The sequence below is a fragment of the Vitis riparia genome, chromosome 6 (genome assembly GCF_004353265.1).
Source record: "Vitis riparia cultivar Riparia Gloire de Montpellier isolate 1030 chromosome 6, EGFV_Vit.rip_1.0, whole genome shotgun sequence".
Taxonomy (NCBI): Eukaryota; Viridiplantae; Streptophyta; class Magnoliopsida; order Vitales; family Vitaceae; genus Vitis; species Vitis riparia.
Genome location: NC_048436.1, coordinates 17,478,939 through 17,497,270, shown reverse-complemented (window position 1 = coordinate 17,497,270; position 18,332 = coordinate 17,478,939). Strand labels below are relative to the sequence as shown.

Sequence of the window (18,332 nt, the reverse complement as noted above, 5' to 3'; positions counted from 1 at the left end):
TCCTGTGCTTTTCAAGGGGTGAATACTGTCTTATCAAATTTGAAAAGTCAAAGAAAATCAAATGGAACGGATTGACTTCTGACACCTACATTTAATCTGGGCCCTACACCTAGCAAAATAGAGCAAACAGTTCCCAATCAAAATTCTAGATACACGTGGACCACATGCACGGTGGGTGGTGATAGTGGGTTTATAGAGAAAGATAGACCGTCGTTTCAGTCTACTCGATAGCGACTCAACTCGGCTCGGCTTTAAGCAGCTTACCTAAGTCCTTGGTGTATCTGAGAGCCGTCCACTTTGACGCCCCACTCATCAAAACCCTTCAAAATAATAAACATATATTATAGAAATAAAGAACAAGTCCACGAGAGGTCAAGTCCAAACGGAAGGGGAGTGGGTGGGTCCACATCGCGGAAACCACGGCACATGGTCGACGTGGAAGCAATGATCCATGCTCTGTACCTCGCCCACGTGGCACGATGCGGTCTTGGAGCTGAACATAGATCTCAGCCGTCCAAAGAATCATAGGGTTTTCCTTAAAAGAATAATAAATTTTTAGAGAAAATTATGGAAGTCACAACCAGATTATACATTGCGTTTTTTATTCCTTAAAATCAAGAAGCACCGTCGGGGGGTGGGCCCCAGGGGCGCATGTGACCCGTCGTGAAGGACAGCTAAGAGGCCCAAGAAGAGGTGGGGCCATAAATTTGGTGTGTAGTGCAACGGCCTATGAGAGAGTCCATGTTATCACCGCGTGCTTCACCCTCTACAGTGTGTAGACTCTACACTTCCATTGGACAATGGGATAATGCACGTGACCGCCTTCGCCAATTTCCCCATTTCTTTAATTTCATTATTCGCCTCTACTCAAAATCATCCCATAAGCTTTTATTTTAAACGCACCACGCCACGCGCTTCTAACTTCTCCCTATGTCTGAACTCGGGAGCGTGCGGAGTAACTAGTAAAAGGTAAAGGATAGGATCATAGGAGCGCTGATCTTCCACTACCTTTCTTTTTCGTTTCTTCCTACTTCTTTGTTTTTTAATTTTTTTATTATTATTAATTATAAAAGCGCTTCTGTTATAATGTATGGTCGCAAGTTCAACGCTTGAGTTCGGACTTAGTATAGTAAGTCACTTGCAGCCTTTTTTTTTCTTTTTTGGCATGTTCCATGCTTGAGCTGGGATAAGAACTAAGAAGTCAATTTAAGCTCAAGTTAGGCTTATTTTTTAATTTGAAATAAAAATGTGCAAGTTGATAATGAAAGGAATATAATACTTGGTTTTGGCATATCGGACTAGAAGGAATAAAAGAATAAAAGAATACGGATAAAAGGGTGTTTGGTAAATTTTAATATTTAATAATTTAAATTGAATTTAAGTTAAATTATATTTAAATTATTACTTTAAAATTTATTATTTAATTTTTATTTTAAGTATTAATATTACTTTATAAAAATTATTTAAAATTTATTATAAATCATTAAATTAATATATTTATCCTTATAAATTATAATTATAATAAAAAAATCAAATAATAATTGAGTTCAAGTAACAAAAGATTATAAAAGTAATTAAGGTAAATGAGATTAAAAAAATAAAATAAAGATATAGACTTAAGAATAAGAATAAATTAATTATTTTTATTTATTATTTAAAATTATTATTTTTATCTTAAATTATATTATTAAACTATTTTATTAAATTTATGTGATTTACTTAATGACTTAAATTAAATTATCAAATTAATTTGTCAAATACTCACTAGAACAAAAACCAATCTCATCGAATTATTCATTTTAATCATAATCATGAAAGAATTCAACATCCTTCTTATATTAAAATAATAATAATAATAATAATTGCACTCATTTTTAAATAAAATATAAATTTGGAATCACTTAATTATAAAAATTATTTAAAAAATCACTGAATCTAAGAGAAAAGCAAAGTCTATAAATTTTAAAATTTTCAGTGAGCTTTTATTCTATTTTTATCTTTCTTTTCATAAAACAAAGATTTCTACGGACGAATCCTTTAATTTAAGTCGTTGCAAAGCGGTGAAGAAGGAAAAAGAAATTTGAAATGGAGGAGCGAAACCTGTTACTTTGAGAAAGGCCCAAATTCCACTCGCTAGGATGTGACTTAGGGCCTCACTGAGAGAGGGCCTGATGACCTGGATCTGCTAGCCTAAACCCAATTCTAATTTCCAATCCAGCTTTTGATCACTGGGCTCCTACAGCCTGTTAGGACAGACTACGGAAACTGATTTTTTTTTTTGGGTCTAATTTACCCGAACTTGTTTGGCTTGCGAGAAAATGGAGGAAGAAGATTCGAAGTCCGCATCTCATCGATAACCTATCCGTTTTGAATGAATGACTAGTGGCGCTGGTGATGTTAGTGTTAGATGATCAGAAGAGCATGAGAATTTCGTTGAAGTTGATTGGTCGTTGTATGATCTCCTGTATCTTCGTCTTCCTCACTCAGTTTGCCCTATCTATTGTTCCTCGCTTCTTCGCTGCCTCCTCTCTTCTCATTCAACTTCCACTCTCAGGTACGGTTGAAAATTGTCCGTTTGGTTGCTGATAAACCTAAGGAAAATAAAAGGAAACTGAGACCTTATATATATATTTTCCATTGATTACACGACTCATGTAAGCAACTTTCAGCTACTTTGATGATTTAACTGGAGACTTTAGGTCTCCAACAAACCAAACAGTAGAAATTGTAAGGCTTCAAATTTATTATCCTTTTAGGACTTATAATTTTCTAGGCTACTACACAATCTATGGAGTTATTTGGTCTGAAATTGAAGTGGATGTTTTTGCAGCTCTCTTACTGCTAGTACTTTTGGGTACCGGAAGATGCTGCCGGCGGTTTCTTGGAGTTTATGCATCGGCTCCTGCTTTCGTCTTCTTCAATTTATTGTTTATTTGGGGTGTTTACATTGTGATCCTTCGAAAAGGTGCCACTAATCTTCCTTTATATTGCTATCATTTCTAAGATTTTTATCATTTGGGTCTGGAATTAATTGTCTTTCTCAATTGTTGAAGCAAATTGTCTGACAATGCAGATAGGAAGAAAAACTTTGCCCTTTTAAATGTATGAGAAATAGTAATCATAGGGCAGAATTAGTTATCTAGTCAATGCTTAGATGTTCAATCAACAAATGATTAATTTAGTCAAGTTAACCAGTATTTACAGATTTCAAATATAGAGTTTCATCATCACTAATATTTTTTCAGCTTCCATTTTTTCAATGAATCATAGTCTCCTTCATGTTCAAGGTTTCTTGACAATATATGAAACCTCCTATGTGCTAATAGCACTCAATGGAAAAGGATAATATTTTATGACCAATGGGAGTGAGTCGTTTTAAGTTTTAACATGCAGATGACTTTCTTGCAAGCTTACCACTTTGAATTTGGCTTGATTTGCAGTCATTTCACCTCTAATGGGTATTGTATTGAATGGAGAGGTCGTCATGCTCATCATTGGTCTGTATAGGTAAGTTTTAATTCACACCTTTCAAGTGTCACCTTCTTGATCTGATTGCACTACAGAAAGCAAATGGTTATGTGTGCTTTAAACTAATACACATTTTCATGTTGACAGTATCCTATCAAGTGATCCGGGTTTTGTTACAAGCAGATCTTCGTGTTCAGACAATCATGCTGAAGATTCATTTTCTGAAGATGAAGCCCATTTTGAGGTTGTAAAGTTGATCCCGCTCCCCAGTTATACAATATGATATGCTTAATCATCTTTAGCTATTCACTTGGGCAGATATTGAAAACTTTAACAGGTGGCACATGCCATGAACACCCAACTGAAGTAATCTTATTTTTATCCTTTTCTTGTTTTAGATTCTTAAGAATGTAATAGTTTCTCTATCTTGTTCATTCATATTGCCATTCAAATTTAGCTAGGTCTACATGATCTTGAAAGATGGATTTTGCATGTTGTCTTTTGCCATAACAATTGTCTTAATTTCAATGTTCATGATATAGCTGAATTTGATTGTCGTCAATTATTATTGTTTGCCAATGTTGCATGCAGAAGGTTTGAATGGCAATATAGTCTGAAATGTTTTCTTTCCATGCTTGCAGAAGGTTTGATGGAAAAGAGAAGAAACATTTTGATTTGCATTTCATTTCATTCATTCTGATTTCCTGGTGTCATCCTTCTCTTATTTTGTTTTCAAAAGAAATATTTTGGTTCACTGGCAGGGCCAGAAATGTAGGGCAGGGGGGTTGGGGTTTGGTGCAAAATAGAAAAAATTCATTTCAGGGGGGGCAATGTGATTTAAAGATGTAAATTTGGCTTAGTTGTTAAGCCTCTTTTTCCCTTTAAATCTGATAGCTTGGTGGGAATTTAGTTTTTCAGAGGGGGCACTTGCCCCCTCTGGGCATATCCTGGCTCCGCCAGTGTTTTGATTTGCATTTCATTTCATTCATTCTGATTTCCTGGAGTCATCCTTCTCTTATTTTTTCTTCAATACTGGCATCTTCCTGTTTGAGCGACATGTAGTTTTCTTTTCTTTCCCTGGTATGACCTGGTTTTTGTTGGAGTTTAGGAAGTGTCATCTTTCCCTCACTGGTGTCATTTATATTTATTACCCGTTTGTTTACCATATGGTTTAAAGTTACAACCGCTATAATAGGTTACTTATATGGATGTTTGAGAGGTTAATTGTTGCATACTGTTGATATGCTAGAATGAGCAAATTGAGTGAAATGGTTCCCTATTAGTATTATTGTTAACTTAACACCTTTTTGTAAGATATATGCATGTCTATATGTATGGTTCCACCAGGAAATTTTCAAAAGAGTCTGTAAGCTTATATGGAGGATTTTAACAAAATTAGTAAACTTCCTATGCTCCCATCTTGTTGAGTAAATATTTGGCATACGAGATGTTTGTACACAGTATGGGTGCTTGTTTAATACACTTAACACTTGTTAATCATCTGGTTACATAAATCTGGCATCAGTTTTAATCTGCCTCTCAACAATGACCCAGCTGCTGAAGCAAAGAAAAGAAATGACATAAGGTCGATTTCAATCGCCATTTAATGTTACCTTCTTTAGATTGATTATTGGAATATTTTTTTGTTTATCTGTACTTCTTAATTTTCCTGACTCCAGAATTTTGAGTCAATTTTCTTCTTGAATTGTTAGATGTTTCAATGGGCTTTATACTGGGCTGTTTCTTAATTCTTAAAATTGCCTCAATGGTTCTTGCACAGGGTTCTTTCTCATCAAGGAGGGTGAGATACTGTAAGAGCTGCAAGGCATATGTAAAGGGATTTGACCACCATTGTCCTGCATTTGGGAACTGTATAGGTAACTACAATTCATGTCAGGAGTACACTATTTTCTTGTGAACTAACATTAATCTTGTTAAATTTTTCTTTCCATGTTGCATTATCTTTGCCTTGCAATTGGTTCTAAACCTTGTTAGTATTTTTTCATACCTTACTGGTTCATATACCTTAGTAGACAATGAACTTTATTATTTGGATATGCAGGACAAAAGAACCATGTTCTCTTCATGGTTCTTCTCATTGGCTTTGTTATCACTGAGGCTTCATACATAATGGACTCATTCAAGTGTAAGTTCAGACTCCTTCACACTTGTTTGTTGATCTTAAATCACAGAAAGAACACCCGACATATTTTGTGTATGACCAAATATGTTGGTGATGGTCTGTCTTTCCATTACACACTTATTTTCTTAATGGATAATCTCTAATATGATACCTTAGTTGTAGTTGGTTATAATGTCTTGAATCATAAAGAATTGGCAGTGCTCAAACAGGCAATGATAATGTTTGAATAAAACAGACTCAACAGTCACAAGGAGCAAATGAAACAATCAGATTTATTGGAGTTTCTGGGTCTCAAGCAAAAATGATTAATAATACATTTTCGACATTCTTCACTCCCAAATAACTTTTCAGTTTAATACTTCTTTTCTTTTCTTTTTTTCTGAAGATGGTACCTAGTCGTCCCATCATATAGTGATTATTTTGGCTTGTAGTGGCACCAGTATAATGTTTAAAATAAAGAAATCATTGTCTTTTTTAAATAATAAAAATTAGTCTAGCATAGTTTCAACCAGAAGATGACGTTCGGATACCTGTGATGCAAGTAAAGTTTCAATTTTGTCATGAACACTTGATAAGAAAACATAAATACCTAGAATTAAAGTTCTATAATTTAAAATTTTTGGACATGATCTCATAAAGACAAATTTGGGAATCCAAGAAAAAATACAATTCATACTCAAACTCTGTCTAGTCAAAATAGAAAGCACACAACAAAAGATCCCCAGAAAAAGAAATTAAGAAACATTCCCAATCAAATATCTGGATTCCACAAGAAAATTCCAAATCAAAAGAAGGATATATTTAGGCACATAAACTTTGCATTTTCCTAACCACCCTTCCACTGAGTTAAACAGCACTTTACAATGTTAGAATCTGCATTGGATTTTGTTAAATGCATATAAGAAAACATCTGTGCAGGTATTCTGAACCAAATTACTTAGAAATAAAAGAAAACCATTATGTTTTTTCCCTGCACTTCAAATTTTCCACCTGTTGACATTTGAATCTATATTTTGATGAAGCTTCTAATAATTGCTATCTAATTTTTAATTACCTTATAAGATTCTTAGCACATTAGTTGTTTCATTCTTGGACTTCTATACTTGCCCCACCTGTTAAACTATGGATATGATTTGACATTCAAGATCCTATTGGACCCAATCATCTGATTTCTATTTCCATGTCTTTGTTTTTAAGGAATGCTTTTCCTTGTCACAATTTTTATTTTGTTTATTTTTTATTGGACTTCAGTTGCCACAAAATTCCAAAAAATGGATGAAACTGGACAGGAGGTATGTCGTTTCACTCAAGGTGATTCTGTTAAATCACTACTTCTTTGGACATTGTAGCTTTAGAATACTATTAGCCTTGTACAAACTTGTTTTTCAGCAATCCGAATCTCCGCAATGCTTGATATATTTATATTTTATTTTATGCAGACTAGCCTGTCTGAGAATTTGGTTATCAGCACAATGCTATTCTGTCTTCTCCAAGTGCTATGGCAGGTTTTGTAGTGTTTTTAACTGGTTGTCATTTCTGCTATATTTTGAAAGATGCAGATGCAAGAAATGGTCAAATAACAAGATGTTTGATTATCTAACAAGATCAACCTTGGTGATTTTTAGGGGGTGTTCCTGACATGGCATATATATTGTGTATGTGTCAACATCAGAACTGATGAGTGGGTAAGTTGCTAAAAGAAATGTGTGTGGTGAGAGAGAGAGAGAGAGTTATCGGTAAACATTTAATAGGTGGAACTTCTTGTTATATTCCTTCCATGAGTTCTGTCCCTCTCCATTCTATCCTGGAGGGTAAAAGAGGCCCTTAACAAGTGGAGTCTGTTCAAACTCTCCATTCTTACAATTTATCCATGAACTTAGAAATTGTTTTTTTCTTCTTTTTTTCTGTCAGATAAACTGGAAGAAGTATCCAGAGTTCCAAATTATTATTCCAACCCAACCAGGTAAACTAGTTACGCATCACTACTATTTTTCTTTGGTGATTTCATCTATAATCACTTGTTTCAAATTTGGTTGTCAATAATGATTCTTCTTGCTCAGGGCTAAGCTCTGAAGGGAGAAGGTTCAGAAATCCATACAACAAGGGTGTTTTTTGCAACATGAAGGATTTCCTGGCATCAGAAGAATAGAGCTATATCTTTCATCAATTAATTTCTGACCTTTTACATGGTTGTGTCTTCTCTGCATCTTTCTTGGTGGCTATACCTTCAACTAAAGGGAAGTACAAATACTTGCACTCACCAGATTCTAGAGTTGGGATACAGGAGAGCCATTTAACTGACAGGATTTCAAAAACAACCATTTTGAATGGAAATGTATTGGCTGTTGTAAAATTATCAATTTCATTATATACCAATGGTAACTTGAATGACTCTTGGTAGACATAATTAGCAGAAGTTGGTGTTGATAACCCATGTATAGTTCCTCTGAGTGAAGACGGTATTAACCTTTGTGATTATCAGCTCTGATTTAGCAGATGGATCTCTATTTGGGCTTATTACCATATTCATGTTAAGGCCATATTATGTGTATGCAATAATGTAACCATGCCTGCAGACATGCAGTTGAGGATTTCACGGAACATCATACGCCTGTAAGTGTAGCACCATCTTTTAGCAATGAATCCCTTTATATCTTCTTAATTTTTATCCACTATACCGCATCGATTAGAAGAAAAAGTTCCTGAATATATATAATGGGATGCTCCTAACTATGATTGTTATTAATTATGTAAACATATTTTAAAGTTGTAACAACATATTGAACTGAGAGTCAATCCTTACAAAATCCTTCCTCCCTCCAATGAGGACTTTGCCTCATTGCTTTTACTGGGACCTAAATTAAAATGCCCAACCACAACCCCTTAATTGAGAATATAACATTCTAGTCTAACCACTTTCTTTAACCTCCTGCCACCTTGATCACCATCTGCCATTCTCAATGCTTTCAACTCTGTTTCTCTCTCCGCCCATGTCTTCAATTTTCCCACTATGTGACTCAAATCATAATGAAGACATCATCCAAACCCAGATATGATATATGCGTGTGAGATCTTACATATTATATTTGATTGACTCCAAAAGCCTGTACAAGTACACCTTGGGGCTCTATATTCTAAATCGGGTCGCAGTCTACAAAGCCCAGCTCCAAAATCAAGTATAGGAATAAAATCATGAACAGCTAGACTTCCTTTCTCATCAAATTGCCAGTTTCTGCCGTCTGCACATCTGAAAGGCTGCAATTGGGGCGCGGCTCACGCTACTCAATTTAGGAGGGATTGAGGTCTGGGCCCCCTTTTTTCTCAACCTTGGGCTTGCAGATTCCTAGAAATGGGAGCTGCAGCCGAAAAGTCCACTGCGTTAATGTATCGGGCCCCATCTCTCCCATTGGTGTCCATTAACTCATCCTCTTATCATCTGTTATAAACTTATAATCCCTTGTGGGTAATAATTGATTTTGCCGAATGCTTCAACCATTTATCCATCCATGTTTCATTATTTCATTGTATGTCAAAGCATGATTGAAGAAGAGTCTCATTACTTCTTTTTAAGTAAAGACTCAATCGACAACGTACCAAACTCCAAATCTGAATAAATGATATACATAATTAAATTTAAATAATTTAATAATAAAAAAACCCAGATAAAAGAAAAATAATAAGACATAAGTTTTAAGTTGGCGTTAATAAAATTATTTTGTATCATGTTTTAGAAACTTACTACCATGTTGGTGTGCCCACCTACTCACCGATATGTTCAGGGTCTTCTGACAACTACTGAAAACAAGCATTTCAAATCTATCAGTGATCTTTAATAGGGTCTGACCTCATAATTCAAGCTCAAGACGTCTCTTCTTCTACTGCTTGAAGAAACCATCTTGACTTATAAAGGAAAGACTTAACTGCAAGACACCACTTGTGGGTGAACAAGGAAAAAGAGGAGTGAGTTACTACTGTGAAGTTAGAAGTTTTTTCGAGGGTGGAGCCTTGAAGCAATAATTAGACTGATGATAAAAAAAAAGGGTGACCACAGAGTGGACCCTTGAAACAATAATTGACTGAGACAATCAGTGAGAGGAAGTTTCAACTTTAAAGGCTCTATAACATTCGTATGGCTTCTAAAGAACAAAGTTGCTGAATCATGAAGCCATATATTAGTATTACATTTGGAGGGTTTTCTATTTTTAGAAGCTCACCTTGAGAAAGACAGCCTAGTCAAGACCTAGAAGATACATTATAATATATCAGAAGTTATGGATTAAAATGTGATATAATTTTGTTATAAATTTTAGTCTAATTAATGTACTATTTGATGGGACCAATGGGGAGGACCCAGGAAAAAATCTGCGTGTGACATAAGCATCGTGCTTGATTTTCATGCTTTTGGGGGCCCATAGACATGATAACAACTACCTAAATTGATGAGTTTAAGCAAACCAAAAGCTACAATTGGCATGATTTTTAATGAATTGATTTGAATAAGTCACATCCCTCATCTTTCTTGCACGGAAAACCCATTCATGTTATTGGGCACTGCATCAATTTCACTAATGCTCATGGATGAGGACCTTCTACTAACAGTATTTCATGTATGTGACGATTTAATTCAATTTTGTCATATGATATTGTTCATATGATGGTTGAGTTTTTTCTATTAGATATACTTATCCGATAATATATATACTATAATTGACTTGATTGTTGAGTTGATTTTTCGTGAGTTGATTTGAACAAATTGCATCCCTCATCTTTCTTGCACGGAAAATTCATTCATGTTATTGGTCATTGCATTGATTTGGCTAATGTTCATAAATAAGGACTTTATACTAAAAGTATTTCATATATATGATCATTTTAGTTCAATTTTATCATATTATTGGTGTGATGATTGAGTGTTTTCCATTAGATATGCATTACCACCTTTTTGAGAAGAGTGATACGTATATACATAGTCGGTTTAAGGATATTTGTTTCTCTCTATTTGATGTGCGATGGGTACATTCCTCAATTAAAAGGAATTTGATTGATTGACATAAAGTTTTTGTAAGTAAGAGAAAGGGAGAAAGCTTGGAGGGCTATCCCTTTTACTTAATGTGAACTTTATGGAATGAAATAAATGAAAGAGTGTTTAATGATATTGAAAGATTCAAACGAGCTTTAAATTTTTTTTTTTTTTTGTATATTTTTGTGAATTGAGATATGGTACATTAAGATGATCATTACTTGTCAATAATTGATTTTATAATGACTTTTTGTCTAGTTAGGAAAAATATTTTTTGTCTTTCTTTTTATCCAACTTCTTGAGTGTTCTTTATATACTTTGTGTGTATTTTCTTTTTTACTTTTTCAAGTTTTACTAATACAAATTCTTATTTACCTTTAAAAAAATTATTTTAATTATTTACAAATAGATTTAAGAGTGAATAATATTTACATATATTAATTCATAAAAAAAGATTTGCGAAAATGCAAGACAAAAAAAGAACTTTTATATATTACGAGACATTTATTATTATTATTATTAATTTAGGTGAAATGGTTGTGATAAAAAATTTATTTTAATATATTTATCCTGTTCTAAAATTCGAAGTGTCCAATCATGGATGCAGGAGTCTCCTATGTTACCAAATAATAATAAGAAGAAGAAGAAGAATATTTTTATGAAGCAATGGCTGTGACTCATGAGAAGATGAAGTAGAATAGGCGAATAGAAGACCATATTCTCATTCCATCTTATCTTTTCTTTATGACCATTGATGGGTGTTTGGGAATAAACCCTTAACCCCCCATTTGCAGGAGATGGGGTCATACCATGAAGTCCACCCTTCAATTTCAATGGTCATCCCAAGACCATTTCAACCATATTATTAGATTTGGACACCTAGAATTTCTAGATGGAACCCACAAAACAAGTGATCATCTAAATGATGTCTTAGCTTTCCACTCTTAAGATATTTTCCTTTTTTTATTCCCCAAAAATAAAATAAAATGTGGTGTCAACAACCTTAACCATTTGTACCAAATGTTTTTTGACTTTTCTTTACCCTCTCATTATTCACTATTTTGCCTTAAGACGGTGGTGGGAGCCTGTTGAGACGACCCTAAGAGATATTTTTTTGAATCTTATAACCAATTGTTTTCAAAAACTATTTTTGAAAAGTTATTTTTGAAAACATTCCCAGCCTTTAATATTTTTCAAGTTAAATTCTTATTATTTATTAAAAAAAAAAAGGTTTTGATTTTGAAAATATATGAAAAAAGAACCTTAAAATTTTTAATTAATATTATCTTTATTTATTTAAAAATAATTAAAAATACATATACCTTTTAATAAATCGTCTAATTATTATCTAAAATGTCAATTTTATTTGCCATGTCATCAACCAACTAAACTAAATGTTTTTTATCTTTTTAAATTTATTATTATTATTTCACAAACACTTGTTAGGAAATAATAATAATAATAAATTTTAAAATAAATAAAAAACATTTATATGGAAGGGTCTTGTTGTCGATTGATATTAATGATATGACAAATAAAATTAGTATTTTAAATAATAATTAGATGACTCATTGAAAAATACGACTATTTTAAATTATTTTTAAATAAATAAAGATAATACTGATTTAAAAAATTGAGTTTTTTTAAATATATATATAAATATAAATTATTTTACTATTAATATATTTAAGATAAAAAAATTATTAAAAATCACATAAAAATCATCTACAAAAGCATCCAAACTAGTTCCCAAGATGGAATGAACAGTAAAGACCCAATATTGAAATAATTGTTAGCATTAAGGAATTGATAATTGGACTGACATTGAATGAGCCATGCCCTAACTTACATCATCAACCATGTGGCCTTGTTGGCCAACTCTAATCCAAAAAACCCATGCCCCCCACTCTATAATTATAATAATGCTAAGTCCATCCCAAATTATTTTTTTTATGTCACAAAATGTACCAAATTACAAGCACCGACACCTTGTCCCCTTAAACTAACATCAACTCCAACTTGATGCAAGATTTTTCACCAATATCTCATAAAACAAAGAAAATATGGCCCTACTCATTTCAGAGTACAGATAATTATGTGCCCATTTATATTGCCAGAAATGCCCTCGCTTCACTGCAATTCACCACCCATCTTCCCAGTACAAAATTGTCCATTGCGTGACATTCAGAAAAACGGTCCAGTTTCCCAATAAAGGAGGAAAAATGCAAGGCACCATATTGTATATGTTTTACCATAAAGTTTAGGAACTTTGTGGCCCACACTGCCACATGACATTTTAATTTTATTGTTTAATTCAGAAAATACGAAAATATGAAGAAAGCTTGTATTTATTTCTTTCTGCTTATATTCTTTACCTCCATATGGTCTTTCTCTAGACCTGTTTAAGATTCTAAACCAAAGAACAAAATTTAGCTTACCATTAAGAAAAAGAATCCTTTAATTTTACTCCTTTGATTTTATTCTTATTCACCATGCCATGGGTCCATATAAAATAAAATAAATTTATTTAAAAAAAATTGTAAAATAATAGGGAAATAAAGTGGAATAGCAAAAGTGCTTTTTTTTTTTTTAAAAATTAATTTAATTTTGTTGGCATCCGACATAATTACTTTTCTCTAAGGTTTTTGTACAAGCCTTTTGTGACAAAGGCAATCTGTTTGTATTCCAATTGCAATATTTACAGATTCCTTTGCTTTGCAGTTTTTGTTTGTCTCCTTTTACTGATTCTTTTGCAATAATGTATCTGTAAAGCTTTGGGATGGCTAGCATTTATTTCAATTCTATATTCAAAATCATATGAATTTGTTCTATATTCTTTCCTTTTTTTGCCAAAAAAAAAAGGCTTATTTTATTTTTCTTTTCTTTCCCACAATTTCCTTTTAAAGGTGGTAGATTTTGGTGGAAAGCGTTACTCTAATTAAATGCTTTTTAAATGGGAATTTTGTTAAATGCTTTTTTTTTTTTTTTTGGTTGGTCATGGTTTAATTTAAAGCATTAAAATATTGTGGAAATATAATATAAATTGAGAAAAAAAAAAATTCAAAATTTACGGCCGGTTTTGGAGTGGAAGCAGCCAAAGCGGAGAAAACTGATGTCACCACTCTCATGGTTTGACTGGTGGTGATCTGACGGTGAGAGAGGAAGGAGAGGGAAATCGGACGGAGGAGAAACTAAGAAGGACGAGGGTGTGAAGACGCGACTAGGGATAGCGACATGAAAGGGCAGTTGGAAATTGAAGTGTAATATATGGAATCTAATTGCCCAAAATATCTGACTGGTGCCCGGGTCTGCCCCACTCTGACACGGTCAGCTGCCCGCACTCACTCTGGGCAGCTCCAAACTCCAATGTCTTCTCTCTCTCCTTCAAATGTAACTACATAAATGGGAACTTTCCCATTTGGTCATCGGCGCCACCAGTTTCCTGCAGCAGCACCACCACCACCACCGCCACCTCTTGGGAGGGTGGCGCATGTTAGAGGTGGAGGAGAAGGGGGCTTAAGTGCCACTCAATAAAGAAATAGAGAGAGGGAGAGATGGGTCAGGGGCTGAGCTGTGGAGTGAGTCATGAGCATGGCTTGTTCAGTGCGGTTCAGGTTGGGGACTTGGAGTCTGTTGAGTCATTGTTGGCGAGAGACCCCAGTCTCTTGCACCAGACTACTGTCTACGATCGCCACTCTGCTCTTCATATCGCCGCTGCTAATGGTCAGATCGAGGTGGGTTTCTCTGTTTTTCTGGATTTTTTAGGTGCGATCAGTGCTTGCTTAAGAAGTTCTCCTTTTTCGGTTGTGATTTGATATTTTATCTTATTTGGGTTTTGTTGCTGTGGTTCTGCAGATTCTTTCCATGATTTTGGATCGATCTATTAGTCCCGATTTGTTGAATCGCAACAAGCAAGTGGGTTTTCTCTTTTCTTGCAATGTTTGTCTGTATGTGTGAAATCTCCATTACGTGGAAATGCTTGATCTTGTGGTTTGCTTTTTTTTGTTTTTTTTTCTCTTTAATCTTGTGCTTCAATTCTCTTCCCTTTATTGTCTTTTGATTTTGTTGTTTGTAACTGATACAGACTCCACTTATGCTTGCTGCAATGCACGGAAAGATTTCATGTGTCCAAAAGCTCCTCCAAGCAGGCGCCAATGTGTGTGAAATTCCCATATCTTTCTCGATTTTCTGATTTTTTTCAGAACCGTGAATGACAAATTGATGATGGGAATCTTGAAAAATTTTCAGGTTTTGATGTTTGATTCGATGCATGGTAGAACCTGCTTGCACTACGCGGCCTATTACGGCCATTCCGATTGCCTTCAAGCCATACTTTCTGCTGCCCATTCAAACCCTGTGGCTGATTCGTGGTGTGTGTTTTGGATTGATTTGCTTCAGTTTATATCTGTAGAGTGATTTAGCTTATCCATTTTTTTATGGTTGGATGTGTCGGTACTTGATCACAGGGGATTTGCAAGGTTTGTAAATATAAGAGATGGCAGGGGAGCAACACCTTTGCATTTAGCAGCCCGTCAAAGACGGCCCGATTGCGTTCATATTCTGTTAGATAATGGAGCTCTTGTTTGTGCTTCCACTGGTGGATACGGGTAATGGATCCAGTGAAGTTCTTTAGTTTTTGGTTTAAGGCTATAATCCTGAATTTATGTTTCAAGGCTTTGCCAGAGTTTAATGTTAAAATTTCTTGTTTGCAGTTGCCCAGGGAGCACTCCACTTCATTTGGCAGCCAGAGGAGGGTCTCTGGATTGCATCAGGGAATTGCTGGCTTGGGGTGCTGATCGTCTTCAGAGAGATTCATCAGGGTATTGTCTGATTTGCTTCTTGATTTTGAAAATCAGGAGTCTTTATGTTTGCATCAATTTTGGGCAATCCAAAAAAAAACTGATTTTTTGTAACCCTTGATCCCCTTAATAAAATTTGCCCTTTAGCACAAATCAATGAAAGAGGTTTCTGCGGTTACTGTAACTGGAGTTAATACGGATATCACTGTATCTAGACAAGTGGCTATGAAACTTTGAAACAGTGGCATTCCATGAATCCTAATTTTGGAGCTTCTCAATTTCTTGAAATACTGAAGATTTTCCATTTTCTTTTCTGAGTCAACTCTCTGTTTTTTTGCGGATTTGAACTACAACTTAACTTTGTGTTGCATGGTGGGGTCTCTGCAGGAGAATACCGTACGTGGTTGCTCTTAAGCACAAGCATGGAGCATGTGCAGCCTTACTGAATCCCACATCAGCAGAGCCTCTTGTTTGGCCATCTCCCTTGAAGTTCATCAGTGAGCTTAACCAGGATGCAAAAGCTCTGCTAGAACAGGCCTTAATGGAGGCAAACAGGGAGAGGGAGAAGAGCATCTTAAAGGGAACATCTTACTTGCTTCCATCTCCATCTCATTCTGATGTCGCTGTTGACGACAATATCTCTGAGGTAATATTCCAACCCTCCCTTCTTACCAAAGTATAAACTTGATCTTCCATGTCAATTTTGCTATTGTTAGAAGAAAATTCCCGAAAATTTGGAAAAGGGATGATTGTGAATGTCCAAAACCTCGCCGTTCTGTTCAAGCTTGCCCTTATTTAGTTCTCTTTCTTGACTTTTGATTTGGACCCACTGAGTCTTCTGGTGTAAATTTTGTGGACACTTTTAACTGTTATGCCTTGTTCGATATTCTTTTCCTGTGTCTGGTTCTGAATTTAAGGCACATGTCTTGTTTGGTATTCTTTCCCTTGGCTCTCTGGTCCCCAATTTTAGGTGCAGGTTTTCAACTTTGGTTTCTTTGTTTCCTCAGTGACATGTTAAGTCAGAATTCAGACCTAGAGCAAAATTTAGCTTTTTGCTTAAACATCCAACTCCTCTCATGAACTAAATAACTCGATATAGAAATTCAGAAATTTCTGACAATCATCGTCTTTGGTCCTGGTCCCAATTATCTTCTCCTGTTCTGTTAGTCTATTATTGCAAGAACAAGAGGTCTCAGTTGTTCATTGTTTGATAATATCTTGCAGGCCAGTGAAACAGAGCTTTGCTGCATATGCTTCGATCAGGTGTGCACAATTGAAGTCCAAGACTGCGGTCACCAGATGTGCGCTCAATGCACACTAGCCTTGTGTTGCCACAACAAGCCGAATCCCACGACCGCATGCCTAACTGCCCCAGTTTGCCCCTTCTGTAGAAGCGGCATTGCACGACTGGCAGTTGCCAAGATCAAGACCAACAATGAAGCTGACAGTGACATTGGCGATGTCAGCTCCTCCAAGCTGAGAAGATCAAGAAAGTCCAGAAACTTAAGTGAGGGAAGCAGCAGCTTCAAGGGCTTATCAGCAGTGGGCTCATTCAGCAAAATGGGTGGCCGGGGCTCTGGTAGAATTGCTGCAGAAAATGAGTGGATCGATAAGCCTTGATACTGCATGGCATTTCCTAACCAAGGAGACCATCCGGCAATCAATAATTGGCGGCCCTGATATCCAAAAAAAAAGGGAGGAAAATGAAAGATTCGGGTGCAGGCCCTGGACCCATTCCGTATATATAGATAGAGCTCCATCTGCTATGTAAATTTGGGAAATAAGCAAGAGGTGAGTTGCGGGGCGTCGGTTGGTAAGTTTTGGTGATGTGGGGTCATATTATTGTAATTCCATTTCATTTTTCTTTCTTTCTTTCTTGAGATTGAAGGAGCAGTGGTGAACTTGAGGGAGAGAGGGGGGCCTCTTGTTAGTTTACCTGAATAGTAAGCATTCTTTTTCTCTTTTCAAAGGAAAATTCAACATTCTTCAATGGCTGCTACACTGTTACAAGTCACAAGTCATAAGTCACAACACCCCCAATTTGGAAAACGGAGGAGTGAGATGAACGGTTCTCTGGGGTTTGACCATTCCACTCCACTCCACCCTGCTCCTTTCATCTCTTTCTTTTTTCTAAAAAACAAAAAAATATATATATAAAGCAAAACAAGACATCATGGAGTGTGAGATTGACATGTATTATTTGTTTTATCTTTATTTCTTGTCAAACGGACCAATAAAGTACCTTCCAAAGAAAAGCATGTTTGGGTGTTGGTTGTCAAGTGTTCACATCTCCCGTTGTTTTCCTATCAAATCTTGGAAAATTATTTAGAAAAATACTTGCAATTCAAACAAATTTCGGAGAAGAAAATGTGTAGTATGTGTGAATGCACGAGCTGAGGCCAGGTGGAAAGTGAACGACAAAATGGGGCCATAAATGGGAGAAAAGTCATGGAGAAGTAGGTGTGTATAGGGTGGGGGGCCATCAGATCTGGGGTGCAGTGTTTGTTAATATATTAGTCAATTATGATAGTGGGAGACCCACCATCTGGAGCATGGAGGGCCATCAGCCATGGGGGGGTATGGCACAGTTTAAAAGTCTAATCCTATCTATGACGTCGGCACGTTTGGACATGTCGCATGCTTCCAGCTTCCCACATTTCATGCTGCCACCTGCATCTCAAGTTCATATTCCATGTGGATTAGTTGGCTGAAATTTGAACTAGTGTTTCTCGCACGGTCAGGGGTCTCGTCACGCTCTAATCTATGAAGTTGTTTTTAACCAAACCAAAATTATTAAATTAATAAAAATTGGGATTGAAGCGGCTGCTTTGTGTGAATGGCATGCATATTCGTACAATGAGCTGGAGTTTGCCACTCTTATCATATCTTTCTTCCACCTCCG

The 18,332-nt window shown here is 35.5% G+C and overlaps 2 protein-coding genes across 2 annotated transcripts; both read left to right on the top strand.

The window, feature by feature from the left end:
* Window positions 1-2,160: 2,160 nt before the first annotated feature.
* LOC117915561 (probable protein S-acyltransferase 15) lies at window positions 2,161-8,089 on the top strand. The gene is made up of 11 exons (XM_034831143.1): window positions 2,161-2,554; window positions 2,831-2,965; window positions 3,441-3,507; window positions 3,616-3,712; window positions 5,249-5,345; window positions 5,531-5,614; window positions 6,863-6,903; window positions 7,051-7,116; window positions 7,237-7,296; window positions 7,523-7,574; window positions 7,672-8,089. The coding sequence occupies exons 1-11, from the start codon at window positions 2,395-2,397 to the stop codon at window positions 7,758-7,760; spliced, it is 948 nt and encodes a 315-aa protein (XP_034687034.1). The 5' UTR covers window positions 2,161-2,394; the 3' UTR covers window positions 7,761-8,089.
* Window positions 8,090-14,044: 5,955 nt separating this feature from the next.
* On the top strand, window positions 14,045-17,626 carry LOC117916441 (putative E3 ubiquitin-protein ligase XBAT31). Its single transcript, XM_034832475.1, has 8 exons — window positions 14,045-14,365; window positions 14,487-14,546; window positions 14,716-14,787; window positions 14,880-15,001; window positions 15,098-15,238; window positions 15,344-15,451; window positions 15,818-16,076; window positions 16,655-17,626. The coding sequence occupies exons 1-8, from the start codon at window positions 14,186-14,188 to the stop codon at window positions 17,048-17,050; spliced, it is 1,338 nt and encodes a 445-aa protein (XP_034688366.1). The 5' UTR covers window positions 14,045-14,185; the 3' UTR covers window positions 17,051-17,626.
* Window positions 17,627-18,332: the final 706 nt, after the last annotated feature.

What these genes read in the sequence shown, in the direction of transcription:
- LOC117915561 (XM_034831143.1), top strand. Translation starts at nt 2,395, where the DNA reads ATGTTAGTGTTAGATGATCAGAAGAGCATGAGAATTTCGTTGAAGTTG. An exon ending in TGCATTTGGGAACTGTATAG is followed by an intron (nt 5,346 to 5,530) that starts GTAACTACAATT and finishes TTGGATATGCAG; the next exon opens with GACAAAAGAACCATGTTCTC. An exon ending in ACATCAGAACTGATGAGTGG is followed by an intron (nt 7,297 to 7,522) that starts GTAAGTTGCTAA and finishes TTTTTCTGTCAG; the next exon opens with ATAAACTGGAAGAAGTATCC.
- LOC117916441 (XM_034832475.1), top strand. Translation starts at nt 14,186, where the DNA reads ATGGGTCAGGGGCTGAGCTGTGGAGTGAGTCATGAGCATGGCTTGTTC. An exon ending in AACCCTGTGGCTGATTCGTG is followed by an intron (nt 15,002 to 15,097) that starts GTGTGTGTTTTG and finishes ACTTGATCACAG; the next exon opens with GGGATTTGCAAGGTTTGTAA. An exon ending in GCTTCCACTGGTGGATACGG is followed by an intron (nt 15,239 to 15,343) that starts GTAATGGATCCA and finishes TCTTGTTTGCAG; the next exon opens with TTGCCCAGGGAGCACTCCAC.